This window comes from Eretmochelys imbricata, chromosome 7 (assembly GCF_965152235.1).
Source record: "Eretmochelys imbricata isolate rEreImb1 chromosome 7, rEreImb1.hap1, whole genome shotgun sequence".
NCBI classification, from domain to species: domain Eukaryota; kingdom Metazoa; phylum Chordata; order Testudines; family Cheloniidae; genus Eretmochelys; species Eretmochelys imbricata.
Genome location: NC_135578.1, coordinates 104,426,541 through 104,444,738, shown reverse-complemented (window position 1 = coordinate 104,444,738; position 18,198 = coordinate 104,426,541). Strand labels below are relative to the sequence as shown.

The 18,198-nt window shown below is 40.6% G+C and overlaps 1 protein-coding gene across 1 annotated transcript in view; it reads right to left on the bottom strand.

The window, feature by feature from the left end:
* The window catches only part of FAM53B (family with sequence similarity 53 member B), a 124,074-nt gene that overhangs the window by 73,495 nt on the left and 32,381 nt on the right, over nucleotides 1-18,198 (bottom strand). The window contains exons 2-3 of the mRNA XM_077822944.1: nucleotides 15,588-15,833; nucleotides 12,156-12,207 (exon numbers count right to left, since the gene is read on the bottom strand). Coding sequence (XP_077679070.1) covers nucleotides 12,156-12,207; nucleotides 15,588-15,656 — 121 coding nt within the window. The 5' untranslated portion in view covers nucleotides 15,657-15,833. The remainder of the gene's footprint in view (nucleotides 1-12,155; nucleotides 12,208-15,587; nucleotides 15,834-18,198) is intronic.

Here is an 18,198-nt window from a genome sequence, read left to right as displayed (position 1 = left end):
AATTACCAAGCCACGAACAAGCCTCAACTAGAGCCAACACATCCTGTGCTTTTAATGTTAGGGCGTGCTGTTTTACCTGTTCAGAGACTAAGGCAAGTCAGAAAGTTGGAACTGAAACTGCTTGTGTGTGAAATATGGTTTAACTGATCTTCAGAACTTTGGTAACATGTTAAATCGCCATTGCCATGATGACATTTTGAACTTTCCTTCAAGGCAAAAAGTAAAGATTTATATCATCTGATTTTGAAGAGGGCAGAATTTGGTTTTAAAAGAAGGAATATTGTCCATTTTCCATTCTAACGCTAGTCATTTCAAAATAACGTAAGTCTCACACCATTGGAGAGTCGCAAGTGAGGGAGGAGAAACTGCAGATGCTAGTGCTGGGAGAAGGAGCTGATTTCTGCACCCCTGAAGACCAGTAGTAGCCCGAAATCAGAAAGGTATCTCCCCTGCTCTCCTTAGCATCAAGTTCAGTACACCCTGCTCCTTAACACCACTGCCTGCCTGACCTTTGAGCAATCCCTTGGACTTCCTCACCCACCCCAGCTGCTGAGACTACACCCCATACTGGATTTAGGATGCAGAACTATGTATACATCAGACTGTTGCTAGGACCAAGTTTTTGATAGGCCCTAGTTATGGTATGAACCATTTTACAAAATCCTGCTATAAACAAGCCCTACTCCCTAATCTCCAGTAAGGTTTTGTAAAACTGACTGCAACACAACCCACCCATATGTCCATGAAACAGGAAAACTGTGCGAGAGGCATTCTAGCAAAAAGCGCGTTGAAACCTGGTTAACCTGGTCCTAGCTTCAGAGGCAAGAGACATGACAGTTGGAGGGGGTCAGGTTATCATCACTGCAGAACGCTCCAGAAGTTGCTGTTTTCTGCCTAAATGCTAGCTGTGCTGTTTACTGGTTCTGCAGTGACATCAGGGCCCCTCAATCTGCCTTGAATTAGGAAATGCCAGCACTTATCAGAACTGAAAATATCATCTGAACTTAGAGTATTAACATTAAAGAGAACTTTAAAGGATCTTTAAACAGATCTGGAAAATATGGCCTGCTGAAAAATCCAGTAGGCTGCAATGCTAAGGTATCTTTAAAGAAACGGAGCTGAAAGGCCCAAACTTGGAACGGCAACGTCCCACTTTTTTCTTATATTTGTTTGCAGAGACTATGTACGTTTTTGCTTTCTTTTCATAATAAATTAAAGGCCCTATTTTTCTAAGATAAAAATAAATACATCAGCAGCACTGGCCTATCACTCATGAGCAACCTTCTAAGCATACTGGTGTGAGGAGTGGTGACCCAGTTGTTTGGCAGGGATACAGATTTCACCTTCAAGCTTCTAGAAGGTCATACATATTAAAGATGATGAAAAACACCTTGACAATATGTCATAAATATAAAGGGAAAGGTAAACACCTTTAAAATCCCTCCTGGCCAGAGGAAAAACCCTTTCACCTGTAAAGGGTTAAGACGCTAGGATAACCTCACTGGCACCTGACCAAAATGACCAATGAGGAGACAAGATACTTTCAAAGCTGGAGGGGGGGTGAAACAAAGATTTTCTCTGTCTGTGTGTTGTTTTGCCAGGAACAGAAAAGGAATGGAGTCTTAGAACTTAGTAAGTAATCTAGTTAAATATGCGTTAGATTCTGTTCTGTTTAAATGGCTAATAAAATAAGCTGTGCTGAATGGAATGTACATTCCTGTTTTTGTGTCTTTTTGTAACTTAAAATTTTGCCTAGAGGGATTCTCTATGTTTTGAATCTGGTTACCCTGTAAGGTATTTACCATCCTGATTTTACAGAGGTGATTCTTTTACTTTTTTCTTCAATTAAAATTCTTCTTTTAAGAACCTGATTGCTTTTTCATTGTTCTTAAGATCCAAGGGTTTGGGTCTGTGTTCACCTATGCAAATTGGTGAGGATTTTTATCAAGCCTTCCCCAGGAAAGGGGGTATAGGGTTTGGGAGGATTTTGAGGGGAAAGACGTTTCCAAGCGGGCTCTTTCCCTGTTATATATTTGTTAGACGCTTGGTGGTGGCAGCAATAAAGTCCAAGGGCAAAAGGTAAAATAGTTTGTACCTTGGGGAAGTTTTTATCTAAGCTGGTTAAAATAAGCTTCGGGGTTTTTCATGCAGGTCCCCACATCTGTACCCTAGAGTTCAGAGTGGGGAAGGAACCTTGACACAATATGCTTTTAAAATCAGAATAATCAGTACATCTGGATTCCCAAAGAAATGCAGTTATACATTAATGATCTTAATCCTGTAGTATTAGGAATTCCTAGGGGATTTGTGGGATCTATTCTCTCCTCCATAAAACAGCATAAATCTAAGGTCAAATTCAGCACTTAGTTATACACACCCAACTCCAATGCAATACAATGGGATTCAAGCTCAAATAACTAACAACAGAATCTGGACTAGCAGAAGTTAAGCCCTAATGCCAAAAAGAGGACACTGTAGTTCCCTTAATAAACTACATGAAGTTAGAATTCTTTGCACACCCAAAACTCACAAAGTGGGTGAAGGAATCCCGCTCGGACCCTCAGGGACAGATTTTCAGAAGCTGGACTCTGATTCTACCTAAATAACTTTCAGGCAAAGCTAACTGAAATTCCAATTTATATCCTTTGGCTTTCTGGGTCACTTATTGTGCCTGCAAACCAGTTATTTAGATGGTCAGGAAACCTGAACTGCAGGAGTTAAAAATGGTGGCCCTCTACATAGTATTCATTTCACCCTTAGTCAATTAATATTTCAGGGACAAATTTCACTGATGGCATAAGAGTGGGCCAATAATGAATTTCACCTGTAGGCTCAAGGAGCCTTAGTTAATCAGTTCACAATTACAACAATTGTCCCACTATGCTGTAATGCTATCCACTGTTAAAAGACTTCCAGTGCCTCCTTTGCAGATTCAAGAGCTCCTTCCTTCCATTATATATCATGAAAGGGAAAGCTTTGTGACATATTGTGCCTAGATAAAGCAATTTGATATTTTTTCCTGCAGAGATTTCCTACTTGATATTTAAAGGTGAGTTCTACAGTGTTTTGAAACTGAAAAATACATTAAAATGAGTCAGGGCCTGATTTTTACACCTGACCACCCCTTTTGTGCCCAGAAATATAACTGTAGGTTCAATTAGTTGCAGATGCAAATAATGGCAGATGGATGTGCACCCAGTTACAAGTTTCATTGCCATTATCAGTGCCTGCATTTAGTTACATTTGCAAAACCAAGCCCACAATAATTTTCAGGCACAAAATGAGAGGCCAGATTTAGATCCCTTTAAAACTGCAGTGTTCTGCAGAGCTTCGTATCACAATTAGGGAATCTTCATGGGCAGTAGGTCAGGAGAACCTGTTAGTGTGGTTCTATTACGTGACTGCAGCAAATCTCCAGAAATCCACCGGTTACAAGAACTGACCCCTCTGACTGGGGAAATTCCTTCCCTCATGAATCCCACATATTCCTCATCCTTCCTACAAGTTTTTTCATGAAATGGCATGTCATGGCCCAATATTATAAGGGGAGTTGACAGTGACTCCTATATTTAGATTGCCTCACACCTTTCATTAAGAAGGATTCTCTTGACCTTTTCTTTCTTACACCTGCATTGTTGGCAGCAGTCTTTTGTTAGCTGGCAGAGGAAATACACTTGGCTACAGAAATGCCATTTCTTTGAAAAATTCCATGAAATTCTGTTCAGCTGTTGCTGAGATAGAATCTGTTTAAAAACTGCCATTTCCCATCTCTCTCTTGTAGGTCTCATGAAAATTTTGGTAGCCTGCCAAAATAATAACAAAACATGCATATTCTAAAGCCAGGTTTGCACCTCTTTTAAAACAGCAGACACTGTACTGGGAATGCCTGTAGCAAGAAGGTGGTGGTGAGAACCAGGATGGGCTCACCTCTTGGACCCAGCAAACAGTGACAGTGGCCCAGGCCCCTTTTCCCAACGCCCAGTGGAGGCCCCGCATGGGCTGGAGCTCCACCACCTCTCAACCAGAGGGAAAAAAAGAGACAGAGAGCCCTGCTCTGGACTTTGCTCCTCTCAATAACCCCTTAAAGCCAGCAAATGGAAGCAGCAGTCCATCTCCTCCTTCACTGGGCAGGAACTCCCTCAACTCCCAGGAAGGTCAGGGAGGGGGAGAGAGATTTTTTTAAAAACATCTAAAATATGAAATTGCATTATCACAGTAGCCAAATTTAAGCTGGCCATTTTAAAAGGGTTTAGTCCACATTACAGACTAACTAGGGTCCGACAAAATTTCATAGGAAGTAACTGACCTGATTCTGAGTTACTGTAGCACACACACACACAAAGTAAAAAGCACAGGAAACTTTGCCATTTTTTTCCACCTCTACAGCTTCAAAATGGCCACATTTGCTTTTTAAATTAGTGTAACTAAAAATGTGTTCCCCAGATGACACAGTGTAAATTTTAACAACCAAGTTATTAACCACAGAAAATACGGGTGTACAACTTTAACTATAGCAAGACAAATGTTCTGCTATAATATTTTTACAGTTCCTTTTTATACATAATGGATGATCCTTCTGCTCATGTTTCCTTTATGTTCTTTTCCTGTGAAATAATTTACATTAATCAATAATTTATTACAGCAACTCGTAAAGTAATTATGGGTTCCAATCAATTTTTTTTTAAATTGGCGTATGAATTCTGTTTGGATCCCAATTTAACAACACATATTTACAAACACTTCTTTTTGTGCATGTCTTGTTTGTGATAAGTTTGTATTTAATTCACTTTCTCACATATTCTTTTACTTAAATTTTAGTCTTTTCTGCATTCTATGCACAGCGGAAAAGACAGTCTGTATTTTCCATTGTCCCCTGTTTATGTGCAAGCGATGGCTTCTAAATGTGGAACAAATTTAATGGTTGTAATTAGTTGATGGCAATGACATAGAACCACACCAGTACTCCTGCTTTCCTGTTTCACAAACAAGATTAAAATATGATGCATGCAGCTATGCTTCAGTGGGAAATGAAAATGATAGTCCCAAAATCTCTCGCTTCAGAACAAACACGACAAACCAAGTCTGTGGTCTGCACACCATTCGTGCCAACTGTATTTAAGAGGGAAAGTCCCTACTTTTTCAGCAAAAAATTATTTCGTTCTTTAATATGTCCCTCTATACAGCTCTCCCAATCTTGGTGGAGTTAAATGTCTCCCTATTTTTCTACCAAGCTGTGCTTTTTTCTAGTTTTCAGATGCTGGTAGATACACTGCACACATGCATACTCTCACATACAACTACACGTCCAAGCAAACTTGAACAAAGCTCTCATGGTTAGGCTGGCTTGAAAAGCAAAGCCTAGGCAATGCATATAGAGTTGGAGCTGCTTTCTGAGCAATATTTCCTGTTACAAGTACACAGCAATTAGTCATTTAGATGGAACCTTCCACAGACAAGCTGTTTTCAAAGGAAATTGCAGTTCAGAAATAGGAGGTGTGGATTAGAAGGGAAAATGATGCCTTATTGTGGGAAACAGAGCTGCAAAACAGTCTTGTTCCAATAAAAAGGCAACATTTCCAAATTAGCAGTCTAAAAGGGCATGACTGTAGCCCTTGCCACAAGGATTGTCCTCGCCCTTGCCAACTCATATAAGGTTAATATGATGATGATGTCTGAAGTTATATGCTCAGGTTTTGGTTTGGTTTATTTTTTTTATTTCATTATCAGTTTTTCTTCTGACTTCTTGGTTTTCCTCCTTGTAGCGCTCAGAACCTTTTTCATGTAGCCATGTTACTAACACTAGCTGCAGTGATGCAACCATTACTGGGCATGCTTGCTTCTTAAAGTAATCCCACTGACATCAGTTCTATTCACTTTGAGTAAAATCCTGCCCACAGAATTTAAAGAAACTTTGCTCCAGTCCCACTTCCAGTGTCAGAAGCAGAATGCACGAAATTCAGAATTTTCTTCACCACCATATTTTATTGTGGACTCTTTCCTGACAAAGTACTAAACTGGAATGAATTCTGGGTAAATTCTCCAGGAACAAGGCAGGCTGCTTTTTTAAAGTGCGTTTTATAAAGAATTAATATATGATTCAACAATCCTTTTTGAACATGATGAACCAAAACGACGAGTTTCATAAACTTACCAAAAATAAGCACGTTATTTTTACTGGGGTGTTGTACTCTTGCACCTCCCATTGTCATTTTGGTTCCTCATGCAAAATCCTTCTCCTTTTGGTAACAGCAGAACGCAACCATCACATATAAACTTTCTTGAGAAACTATGAGCCTGATTTTCTGCTGAGCAAAGAGTTCTTTAGTTATAAAATGTTACTTAGTTATTATTTTTGTCTGCCTACTTCTGTTTGTCTGTCCTGTCTCTTTAGAGCTTAAGCCCTTTGTACGATGTCTTTACTGTGTATATACAGTGCCTCGCACAATGAGGTCCTGATATGGACCTTGGAGCTACCATAATCAAAATAAAAGGCTGACTGGATTTGGCTAATGCTCTGATGCATAGCCTGAAATGTTAGCTTTAGTAAAGTATCTATCTAGTTTCTTATTCAGCCATCCCTCACAATGGTATCTGATGTTGGACATTCAGATACTGGGTGTTCCTTCAATATCTGGTTGGGAAGAATTACTTGATGATGTTACTATATTGTTAAACTCTTTAAAAGATTTTACACTCCCAACCCCCTCAGATACAGAAAATCTGTATCAAGAGGCAATAACCAAACTTTCTAATAAAATGGCTTCTATCTCTGGCACAGCTACCATTACATTTCCATGCCTTTTGACTGCGGGCATGTAATGCCAGCTGTGTGGGAGGGAAATGGAAAAATTCTGTTTCATAATAGGAAATGTCTTGTATTCCCTGATGTTTCAAGGACCACTCAAGCCAGGTGCAAGAAATTGTTCTTTCTCAGGGCTGAATTTATAGGTGTAGGGTTTTCAACTTTTGTCCTCTTTCCAGCAAAGCAAAGCTACAAAGATCAGAATCAATCTTTTTAGTATTATTATTACACTGGCAGAGCATTTCTTGTTTATGTCAAAATAAAAAACAAGATAATTCTTTAGGTCATTTGGAAAATGGTTCTGATGTTAGATTTTCTGACTTATCAAATCTTTAATGGCTCTTTATATAGCTTAATGTTTCTTATAGATTCTCATAATGTTTAGTGCTTTATAAATATCTAAATTATACAGAAGATTTACAAGCCCTAGTTCATTCTCTTCCCCCCTCTTCCCTTAGGGTAGTTTTCAGTATCTTTTCCTCCTTCACAAAACATTTGTATGATGTATTGATATGACAATTGCAAAGCTTTTGTGCGAGTTTTCATATTGATTCATTTGTTATAATCATCTAAAATAATTTATTTCCAAAAGGAAGAGGGTCCCTGAATGAATGATAAGATCTTCCAGTGGTGTAGCACTTTCAGTCTGCAGAATCTTAAAGGGTTTTGCAAACTATATATATATATATATATATATATATCTTGTGACGGGGCAAGGCCAGATGGCTATAGAAAAGTAGTGGGAGATAGATATATTAGCTCCAGGCTAAACAAATCCCTGGTACCAGGATAAGCGAAATGGAAGCTGCTCCAGGTCAATTAAGACACCTGGGGCCAACTAAGAACTTTCCAGAAGGCAAGGAGAATGCTAGGTTGATTGGGACACCTGAAGCCAATCAGGGGCTGGCTGAAACTAGTTAAAAGCCTCCCAGCCAGTCAGGTGGGTGTGCATGTCAGGAGCTATGGAAGGAAGTTGTGCTGTTGGAGAGACTGAGCAGTACACACCATATCAGGCACAAGGAAGGAGGCCGTGAGGTAAGGGTGAAGTGGAGCTTGAGGAAGTGAGGGCTGCTGTGGGAGAAGTAGCCCAGGGAATTGTACATGTCATGTTTCTAAAAGGTCTGCTACCATAGCTGATACTATTAGGATCCCTGGGCTGGAGCCTGGAGTAAAGGGTGGGCCCGGGCTCCCCCCCCACCTGCCCCCAACATTTGCCCCCTGATTAATCACTGAGACTGGGAGACAACAGAGACTGTGCAAGGAAGGATAACTTCTCCTCACCTCCCTTGCTGGCTTATGATGAAAATGGCTCAGTAGACTGTGACCATTGTCTCTAGAGAAAGAAGGGTTACGTGGAAGGTCACAGTGAGCTTCTGAGGCTAGCGAAATCTGCCAGGATACGCGGGACCCACGGAGGCAAGGACAGAGCTTTGTCACAATATATATATATTATACCACTCCATCCACCAGTGAACTACAGTCAACCTTCTGAGATGTATCATGGCAGCTGTTTAACACTGCTCAGCAACACTAGCCATCAGTTAGGGCAAGGAAGTGAAGCAGAATACCATATCCTGTTGAAACTGCTGGTCAGTTTACACAGGCCAAATGTAATTACCCAAATCAGAATTTCACTAGGACTAACAGCAGCCTTACTTGTGAAAAGCACTATGGTGTATTTAATGGCCATAAACTGTTCCAGTTATAGCATGGTCTCTAACCTCCTACTGATGAGAAATATTTCTGATAAAGTGATGTTGGGAAATCTTAGTCCCTTTATGTTTGGATTAAGACACTGGTATGTAATATGGGAATGGGAATGCTATTCTTTTTTTACAGTCTCCATCTGGCAGCTGACGTAGTTGTGTCCATTATGTTTTTATTAAGTTTATTCACAGCCTTTAATGCCACTATGCCTGAAGTTAGGTTGGGCTTCATTCTTTCCTCTTGAGAATAGTAATAAGTGTTTTACTCTCCATCCTCACATGCAGCATCCTGCAAGATTCTGACTTGTCACCCAGCGTGTTTAGTGTGTATGTACAAATGCCAAGGGAGACCGTGAGATGCTTTTGCTTGCAATGCCATCAGGAGAAACATGACACTCCACTCTACATCTCATTTTCAGTAACTCTGAATTCTGTGGCTTCCATGTTCTCCCAGGACCTGTCAGAAGTAGAGATGTGGATGAGAGTAAAACGACTTTGGCTCAATCAGAATAAGGTGGAGGTTATGCTGGTGGAGAGGGGCAAACATCTGGAGGAATGGGCAAGAACCTGAGATTGCCTTCTGTTGGAGGCTCATGTCCAAGCTTTGCATCTTAGTAATAGTCTAAGAGTCATAACGAGGCCAGACGGGCTTCTGGATTATCAGGTGTAACCTGTGGCACAACATACTTTTTTTTTCGGTTGTCCAGACAGCTGTGACGCTCTGATCCAGATGTTATTACAGTGATCACAACCTCTGTCACCGTGAAACGAAATGACTGAAATCCACTCTCCTCCAGGCTATTGTTGAAATGCAACTGGAATGTTCAGCTGGTGTGTAGCTCACCCCTTGACTGGAAGAGCCCCAAATGCCCCATACTCTACACTGGCTATGTGCTCCCAAGTGCAATTCAAGGTGTTGGTCACAGTCTCAGACCCAGATCTCTGATACATAGCCTCTTATGTCTTGCCTTGGTCCAGTGGTTACAATCTTGCTATTCCTTCTTGGAGACATACTCTCCAAAAAAGGTGCAAAGTATTCTCTGCGGAGAGCCCATGCTTCTGGACCTCACTCTTTCTGGCAGCCTGGCACAGTCTAGGTTTGACAAGCTTCAGCAAGCAGTGCATGACTTAATTGTTTTACCACACTTTTACTTAGCCAATGGGATCCCTACTACAGCAGGATACAAAGAGTTTTACTTTGTCCCATCTTTAAGACAATAACTTTCATATCACACTGTCACCAAAATGGGGTATTGGTTCAATATTTATTCAGACCAGAAACCCACTTACTGAATCACTTAGAGCATTCTGGGTTTTTCTTTCATGGCTTCCATCCAAAAACTGACTTGCTGATCTTGAGTTCTGAAGAAATTGCAGCCAAAGGTATAGACAATTGAAAAAGAAGGGACATGCCCTTTTCCACCACTTGGCACCACTTCATTCCTTGACACTTTTCAGTTCCCTGTAGTCAACCTCATGGCCTCTTACTTGAAGCAAAGAGGTTGGCATGGATTTCCTTCTGAAAATGTAATGCCAGTTTGCTCCACAGACTGCCCAGCAATATCTCCCTCTCCATTCACTGCTTCCAGTGGAATCCAAAAGGATCATTTTTTAAGACACCCTGAATGAAAGGACAAGAAATCCAGCCAAGTTCTCTCCAATCCCCAGAGATCTTACATGGGACTGTAATTCTTGGCCTCCTGCTGGCCCTACTGCCAATCCAAACTTCAATGTATTTATTTCTCTCTCCGCTTTTCACAAGCGGGAACCTAGCCAGCTGATCTGAAATAGTCAACCAATTTCAAATTCAATGCCACTATAATCACTGAACGGACTTAAAACATTGAACAAGTTTCAACACTGAATTGGTTTGTGATCTTGGCACAAGTTTGAAGACATCAAGAAATGCATTGGGAAAGATGCCTAAAAACAAAATAATGCCTTCACATGCCAATGAGACTCACTCTTCTTGACTGGGCATGACAAAGACAATTACATGGTGAGCTGTGGTCAAGGAGGTAAGATTAGGTTCCCTTGGAAACAGGATAATTTGGCACACAAGGAAGACCAGCACAGTGTAGCTCAGATCCGAACGGCTTTGTAGAAAGCTATTAACAAGCTGTTTTTCAATTAGGCTTAGACCCTTCATATTTGCTGACAGTTCTGTAAATGCCTTATCACAAGGCTAACCCAACTGATTGAGTACTCTTTGTTCCTTATTTATTCTTGACAGGCAGAATAAAGGGAACTGACTGTTTCTGTCATGTCTTGACTTTGAATCTTGTGACTTTCATATGGAAAATCAAAATATTTAATCTTCCCCCCACCCCCTTCAGAAGACTCTAGTTATCTGGAGGCTTGGGAAATGTCTCCCCTTAATGCATGTACTCAGCTCCCATTAACACTAATGAGAATTACATCTGTTAATGGAGGGGGCAGCCTCTCTGTTTGTAAAGCCCTGGCTTTCATATCAAGTAGTTTGACTCAATCACCACCTAAAATTTTAATTGGGTTTGGAGATCTTAGCCCAGTGCCTAGCAAGTCACTCTCCACATTACAAAGCCCACTGAGCATAATACAGTGCCACATCTTTCAGTCTGATTGGTCCCTCAGGATCGTCAGTCCATGCACCAAACTCCCATGGAAGTCAATGGCAGTTCTGCATAAAAAGTGATGCACTCTGGTGCAAAATACATTAGAAGTCATACACTACAATCCATGCTCTTGGTAAAGACAAAGGACCAAATAAGCAACTGTCCTTACTAACAGAGGCTTGTCTGAAAACTTTTGGCTCGGAGGTATTCTTTTTTACTGATAATATTGTTTGTTTGTTTATTTGTATTGTGGTAGCACCTAAGAGCCCCAGTCATTGACCCATGACTCCCTGGTGTTAGGTAACGTACAAACACAGAATAAAAAGACTGTCCCTTCTCCAAAAGGCTTGCAATCTATGTACTGTATGAACACTCTAAAAATAAGCAAAAGCATCAAAGTATTTAGAAAAACAAGGTAAATAACTTATTTATCAGCTGCCAATGGAGCCAGAAAGCTACCCTGGAATAAGTGGTGGGTAGTGCATGACAGCAGACACTAACTTATTTCCTACCTGTGAACTCCTTCGACCAGGCTTACGGACACCATTGGACGTGCCATTTAGACACAGGGGCTGTGGTGCTTGGCCATTTTTTAGTCACAAAAGGCTTTGCACTGAATTGCTGGCAACTGTTCCAGTTAAATGCATGTGGCAATAATCAGAAAGGCTGGATGATTAAGTAGATTCTACTGCTTGGGATGATGCTAAGCTTACATATAGCTGAAGATACAGGTTGTCCAACTGGAAACGAACACACTGCTCCCCACCAGAGTGTCGTGAGGTGTAGCATACAGGAGATAAACAAATAGCTACGTGGCTTCCAAAGTAAAGGGCCCTGAGGCCTTTCTGAGTTCAGATATTGTATTTAGAGAAAAGGAGCAACACAGCTTGTGATTTGTAGGAAACAATTCTAGGATATATTCTTACTAAGATCCCCCTTTCCCCCCCCCCCCAAAAAAATGCTTTCCCTTTACACCATGCAGTTATGAAAGGTCACTGATTAAATGACTGGAGCAGAGATGCAGTAAATATTGAAGAAATTTCTGTTACTTACCCATAATTCCACAAGAGAAGAGAGTAGGTCCTTGACTCATCTTTGGAGTGTGCTGAAAACAACCAGAAAAGCTATTCACTTCTCGCAGGCTTGACTAATTCATTTGAAGTTATTCTGAACTTTAGGGCCCAATTCCGCCATCCTTATTCTTGCTGAGTTAGTACTCAGTAGGACTAGTTAACATGAGCAAAAGTGGCAGTCCATAGGGACTTGCCCAAAGAACTCAGTGGCTGTGCTGGGGACAGAACTGAAATTCCCTAAGACCCAGTCTTGTGCATTAACCAGCCAACCATCCTCCCTCCATATTTCCTTCAGTTAATCAAACTTTGTTAAAAACTGCAAAGTGGCAGCACTAGGATCCAGTCACGCAAGCCGTGAGTGTGAGTATTCCTCTGAAGTCAGGGACTACTCATTGCTGGACCCAGGACCTTAAACTACTGGGGAAACTAAACAAAGAGGGGGAGTTCATCAATAATTCTGTGTTGGGACAAGCAAGAGACCAGTGGACTTAGTGGGATTTTGAATTTCTTAGAGGCTCACTACATTTTCCCATTTAGAAACTGAAAGACCATTTTTAACAAAGGTGGGCTCCCACACTACAGCTCTTCTGCAAATGATTCTCACAGCACTTAGATTGTTCTTCTTATTTACACTGAAAATGGAAGAATCAATGTTTTACAGGTACAAACCAATTCCAGTGACTTGTGATGTTTTCTATTTAAACACCCTTTCCAACAATTTTTCCCTTGACAGCACAATCATCTTAAGCCTTCTCCTAAAAGCTGCCATGACCAAACTGCAGCTTTAAACACAATAAGTCACTACAGGTGCAGAATATGTTACCAATGCCTATCATGGTCACCATTCTTCTGCTGTCCCAAAAATGTCCCTATTCTACTTCTGACATTTCTCCCCCTGCACCTGCATCCTACTTTACTTAAGTAATGATAATTTTATTCAAGTACCAGCACCAAAATAAATTCCAGGGTGATCCATTCTGCCACATTTGCATTTTATCTGGGTTTAGGCAATTGCATATGCACCTTGTTCTCTCCCAATTCATATTTTAAATGTTGGCCACTTACATAACAATACTCCAATTACTTCTGACAATCCATTATAAAAATTATCTAATGAAAACGATCCTAATAAATATGCACACCACATACCTTACAATCTAATACAAGATGTTAAGGAGGCAGAAAATGCCAATTGTGCAGATGTGAAAAAGTCATTTAAGTTGTACGTAAAAGTTTGGCCACCTTTTTGAAGCATGCTGTCACTTCCCAGGTAAAATAGAAACATTTATATCCATTGGGACCTAATTTAGTTGCAGAAGGTATGAAGTAACCAGAGAACTAGAGAACAAAGATGACAAATAGCTGTATCAAAAGTAAGGCCGAACAAGAGCAAATTTGAACAGAGAACAAACGCTAGAAAACCAGGTTTTCACAGCATACATCTGCCTAGCCAATATCAAAGAAGAGCAAGTACTGTTCGGAGACAAAAGTTAAGGTCTAAAAATGAGGAAGAAAGAAACATTTTGAAATGACATATGTTCCTATATTAAGTGCGATTGCCATTTCATAAGATTTGAGTTTTACATCAAAACTGGGAAGTAAAACAGTGAACTAATTCACTGGGGGCGGGGGTTGGGAGGTTTTTTCCGGTCTTTTGTTTTTTATATGTGGTTTTAGATTTAGTTTTAGATTTTATTCAATTTTCACTGTTTGGTTTCTACTCTTTGGGCTGGATCCAAAGCCCACTGAAGTCATTACAAAGACTCCCACTGTATTCAGTGGACTTTGGATCAGGCCCCTGTGTGAACATCTGCACCAATGTAACATCCCAGAAAATTAGAAATTTACATCCAGACCCATTTTTATTATTGTATTTACACAGCACCAAAAGTGCTAACAAGCAATTAATAACCAAGGGCCCTGCAGCGAGGCAATTACATTCTAACGAGTCTGCAGTATATCAAAAGCTAACAATTTTGCCCCCAGCAAAGGAAATGAAAGGGCTGCTTTTGTTGTTTTACAGTGGACTGGTTCCATGTGGCTCCATAATGCACAGAATAATTTATATTCATCCCAAACCAGTGAGTCTCCCACAGCCACCAAATCTCATTAGAAGCTTGTACATGACACTTCGTCACTTCCCTTTGCCCACCCACTTAATCCAATAACTTTCAAGTGAACTTTAGCCAATGGTTTGCAGAAGGCCTGCCTGGGGGAATCTTTCAGACCAGTTAAATTTCATCATGTTTTTCATATTTTTTCCTTTATTGGCTAATGACCAAAACAATGTATGTTCAGACAAGGGCTTTGCTCCCTCATAGAACATATTCACCTCCTCTTTGGGAGACATTTGAGTCGTATGCCTTCTAGATTGCTCTCAGAGGGGGACCCTGTGCCCACAGAAGGGTGAAGTTCAGCCTCTGCAACATGCTTCCTCCAACCCTACAGAAGCTCCTCCTCCTTCCACAGGGACATCAGCTGTGCTACAGGCAGCTGCCCGTTGCTTTCCCCCGCAATCCGCATTGATCTTTGGGGGATCTGTCAGTTAAGGGGGTGGAGGTCTCTGCTTCTTCTGGGGTGGGGAGGGAGAGAGAGGAGTATTTGTACTTGTGCATCTTTTCTGAAACTCCCAAAGCATTTTCCAGGCAACAGCACCTTGTTCTAATTTCTTTCTAGACTGTGAATAATTCTCCTGAATGCCACTATATATAAACACGTCTGAGACTAGCATTGACTATTTGGCACTTTGAGAGCCTATTCAGATTGCTCTCTATTATCACCCCCAGGTCATTTTTGCACTCATTGCTTTCCAGGCAGTTGCCCCTAATTTGCATCTGTGCCATTTATTTCTTCTCCTTAGGTACACTCAGCCCACTGTTCCACTCTCCCCAATTCACTTGGCAATGTAATTTGGTCTTTCTGTGTGTTTGTTGCCTCTCTGATTTTTCTGTGCTGCCAGCTCATTTGATGGTGTTTGAATTTGTATTTTTCTCTAGATTCTTAACAAAACTGTTAAGTTACACAGTACTGACCCTTGCCACCCCCCACTTAATACTGCTCCCCACTTGCTCATCTTACTATTACCGGTGACCATCTGTTCACTGTTAGTCAGGCAACTTCTAATCCAAGCTATTCATCTAGTTGGTGTTTATCCAGTTTTTTAATGTGTTTATTCTATGGCAATAGATTGAATGCTTTGCTGAGATTCACATATACTAAAACCACAGCATTCCTGTTATTTACTAAGGGCCAGATGCTCAGCTGGTGTAAATGGATGTAGTTCAGCTGAAGTGTCTGGAGCTACACCAGTTTACACCAACTGAGGATCTGGCCCTAAATTTGAAACACATATTATACAGCTACAGTGCAGCTATCAGCAGGAAGTTTGTCATTCAGATTTTACATATCTTACCAGCTCAGTCCTGCATGTCACAGAGTCAGCACCTTTGTTTTCCAGCGTTTTGGTTAAGATCATCACCATGGTAATGAAATCATGCACTGGGATCCATTACAGTACAGGCAAAGGTCAGCATCAGCCATGTTCTAGCAACGCTTCTTTTTTAATGCATTTTCCCAAGTGAAAAGTTCAACAGAACCAACTCCCATCTGCTTCACTCACAGGATGGGTTGACAGTAGTTTCCAACTCTTGTTAACTCCCTGCATAGACAAAAGAAAGACACAAACATTTTTCAAGCATTTTCACAAACCAGAGAGTTAAGTGCAAGGCTGTGAGGGAAGGATGGGAAAAGATGTGACAAATTTTAGGTGCTGTAGTCAATGAAACAATGGGCTACACATCAGCCTGTGAATTGTGTAAAATTACTGCAATAATCTTGTCTTGGCTACTGGCTACTTAAGGGGAATATTTACTTCAAATTCATGTTACTTTTAAAAAAAGTCTTCAAGATACACTGCATCTCATTACCTTACTCTGGGTTTAACCACATTAGAGGATAGGAAATTTCATGAAATGTAAGATGCAAATAAAATGACATGGAGTAATGTAAGTATTAAAATGCATAAATATGTTAACAGTTCTTAAAATCCTTTTGGCTCTGATATCTATACTAAACTAGAGACACGGATATTACACAACTGATGACATGCACTGATAGGTAAAAGTCACATCATTATCCACAAAACACAGTCATTTTAGGATGCTTTCAAAAATTAAATATAGTGCTCTTCCACCACAAAGTCTGGTGTGTTCTACCTTCCTGTAGTTTTAGTACTTGTTCTAAAGATGAATAAGAGCTTTGAGCTCCTCAGATGAAAGGCACCATAGAAACGCAAAGTATTATTAGTCAGTAGTTCCAGGGATGGTGTAGCTACTTGAGCTCTACTCTGAACAGAGCTGGCACTAGGCATAAGCAGATTAAGAAATTGCTTAGGGCCCAGAGCAACTCAAGGGGACCCCCTATCAGTATGTGTTGCGGGGGGGGGGGAGGGGACTATTCCTGCTTAGTACCCCCAATGGGTTAGCACCACCTCTGACTCTGACTTAATTCTATCAGGGCCAAATCCTGAAATCATCACTCAGTTTCTAATCAATTCTTGTGCCAGCAAAACACCCAGTAAATCCATAAGCCAAATTCTTACTTATGGTCAGACAACTTCCCTATGGAGAAATACATGCATTGGGCCAGGGAACGCCATGTGGTTCCCTTTCTGGACTTTTCTCTGAATTCCTCTATTAAAAAGTGGTCGCTAGGCTCTGTCCCCGACAAAGAAGAAATTAAGGTTCTGAAACAGGGATCCACCAAGGTCCCAGGACCAATTTCACAAAGGCCCCTGTGCCTCCAAATCAGTTCTGGACATCCTGGGGCTCTGCTAGAAACTGCCAAACTAGGGGTTTCCCAGCAGGGAGTAGCACTTTTCTGATTGCATTAACTTTCCTCTGATGATCTCCACTGCTTCCCACCCCCTCATGGATTCCTGGATCCACACAAAACCCTTGTGAAGAAGGCAATGGAGTGGTGGACTTGGCTGACTCTTCCTTTCATGTGGGGAGAGGAAGAGTTCTCCATCCACAAATCCCAAGGGCCACAATTCGCCACTCAGTCTTAGTTTACTTTTTACTTTAGTCTTTACTTGGGAGTTTCACCTGACTAAAAACTGAATAAGGGCTTCAGAATTAAGCCCCAGTGTGTATTAAAAAGAAAGAAATCAAGTAAGGCTTCCATGGTACTAAGCAGACTACCAAATATTCAGTAATAGTAGCCCAATCATTTCTCAGCTTCTGGCAGTCTCTGTGGCAAATTTACTGCTATTCAAAACCAGACAGATTGCAATTCAGATCTGATTATAGAAATCAGTGTTTTTCCTAAATTCCCCTAATCCTCTTTCACCATTTTGCTGTATTGTGGTTAAAGCAACTGAAAAAATAATTCATATAAATGGTTTGAAAAACACAAAACCCTTATCTCCTAATATGCAATTAAAAAGAAATTGCTATATGAAAGAACGACATTTAAGAATATGTTGCTAAGTATTAAAACTCATTATGGACTGATATTGATTGGCTTTGCAGATTGTAAATCGTATTTTCTTGTTTATTTGGATTAGAGTTTGTGGTGGATATTATTGAGATTGTTCAGTTAAAGACCAGCTGGCTAGTAAAAAAAAAAAAAAAAAAAAAAATTACCTACTATTGTCTTGTGAGAGCAAGGTTCACTCAGAGTGCAAAACTGGGGGGAGGGGAGGGGGAAGAATCGATACTTTTTTTCTTATGATTTACCGTTCTAAAGGGCCAATGGTAGAGACTCAAGATTCTCATGTTAGATTGGTCAACTTAATGCACTGGTAGCTTCCACATAAATCTGTGACCAACCCAATGACCATGTGGAAACTGTCAAAGCTAAAAGCAAAGAATTTCAGGCAATCATAATTACACATAATTATCCAAATCAAACCACATATTTGTAATACAGATAGCCTGGGTTTGTGCAAGTAATGTGCAATGTAAAAAAGGCAGAGTGGGGAGAGGCCCAGAAATCAATCACATCAGACTCCCGTTTGAAGA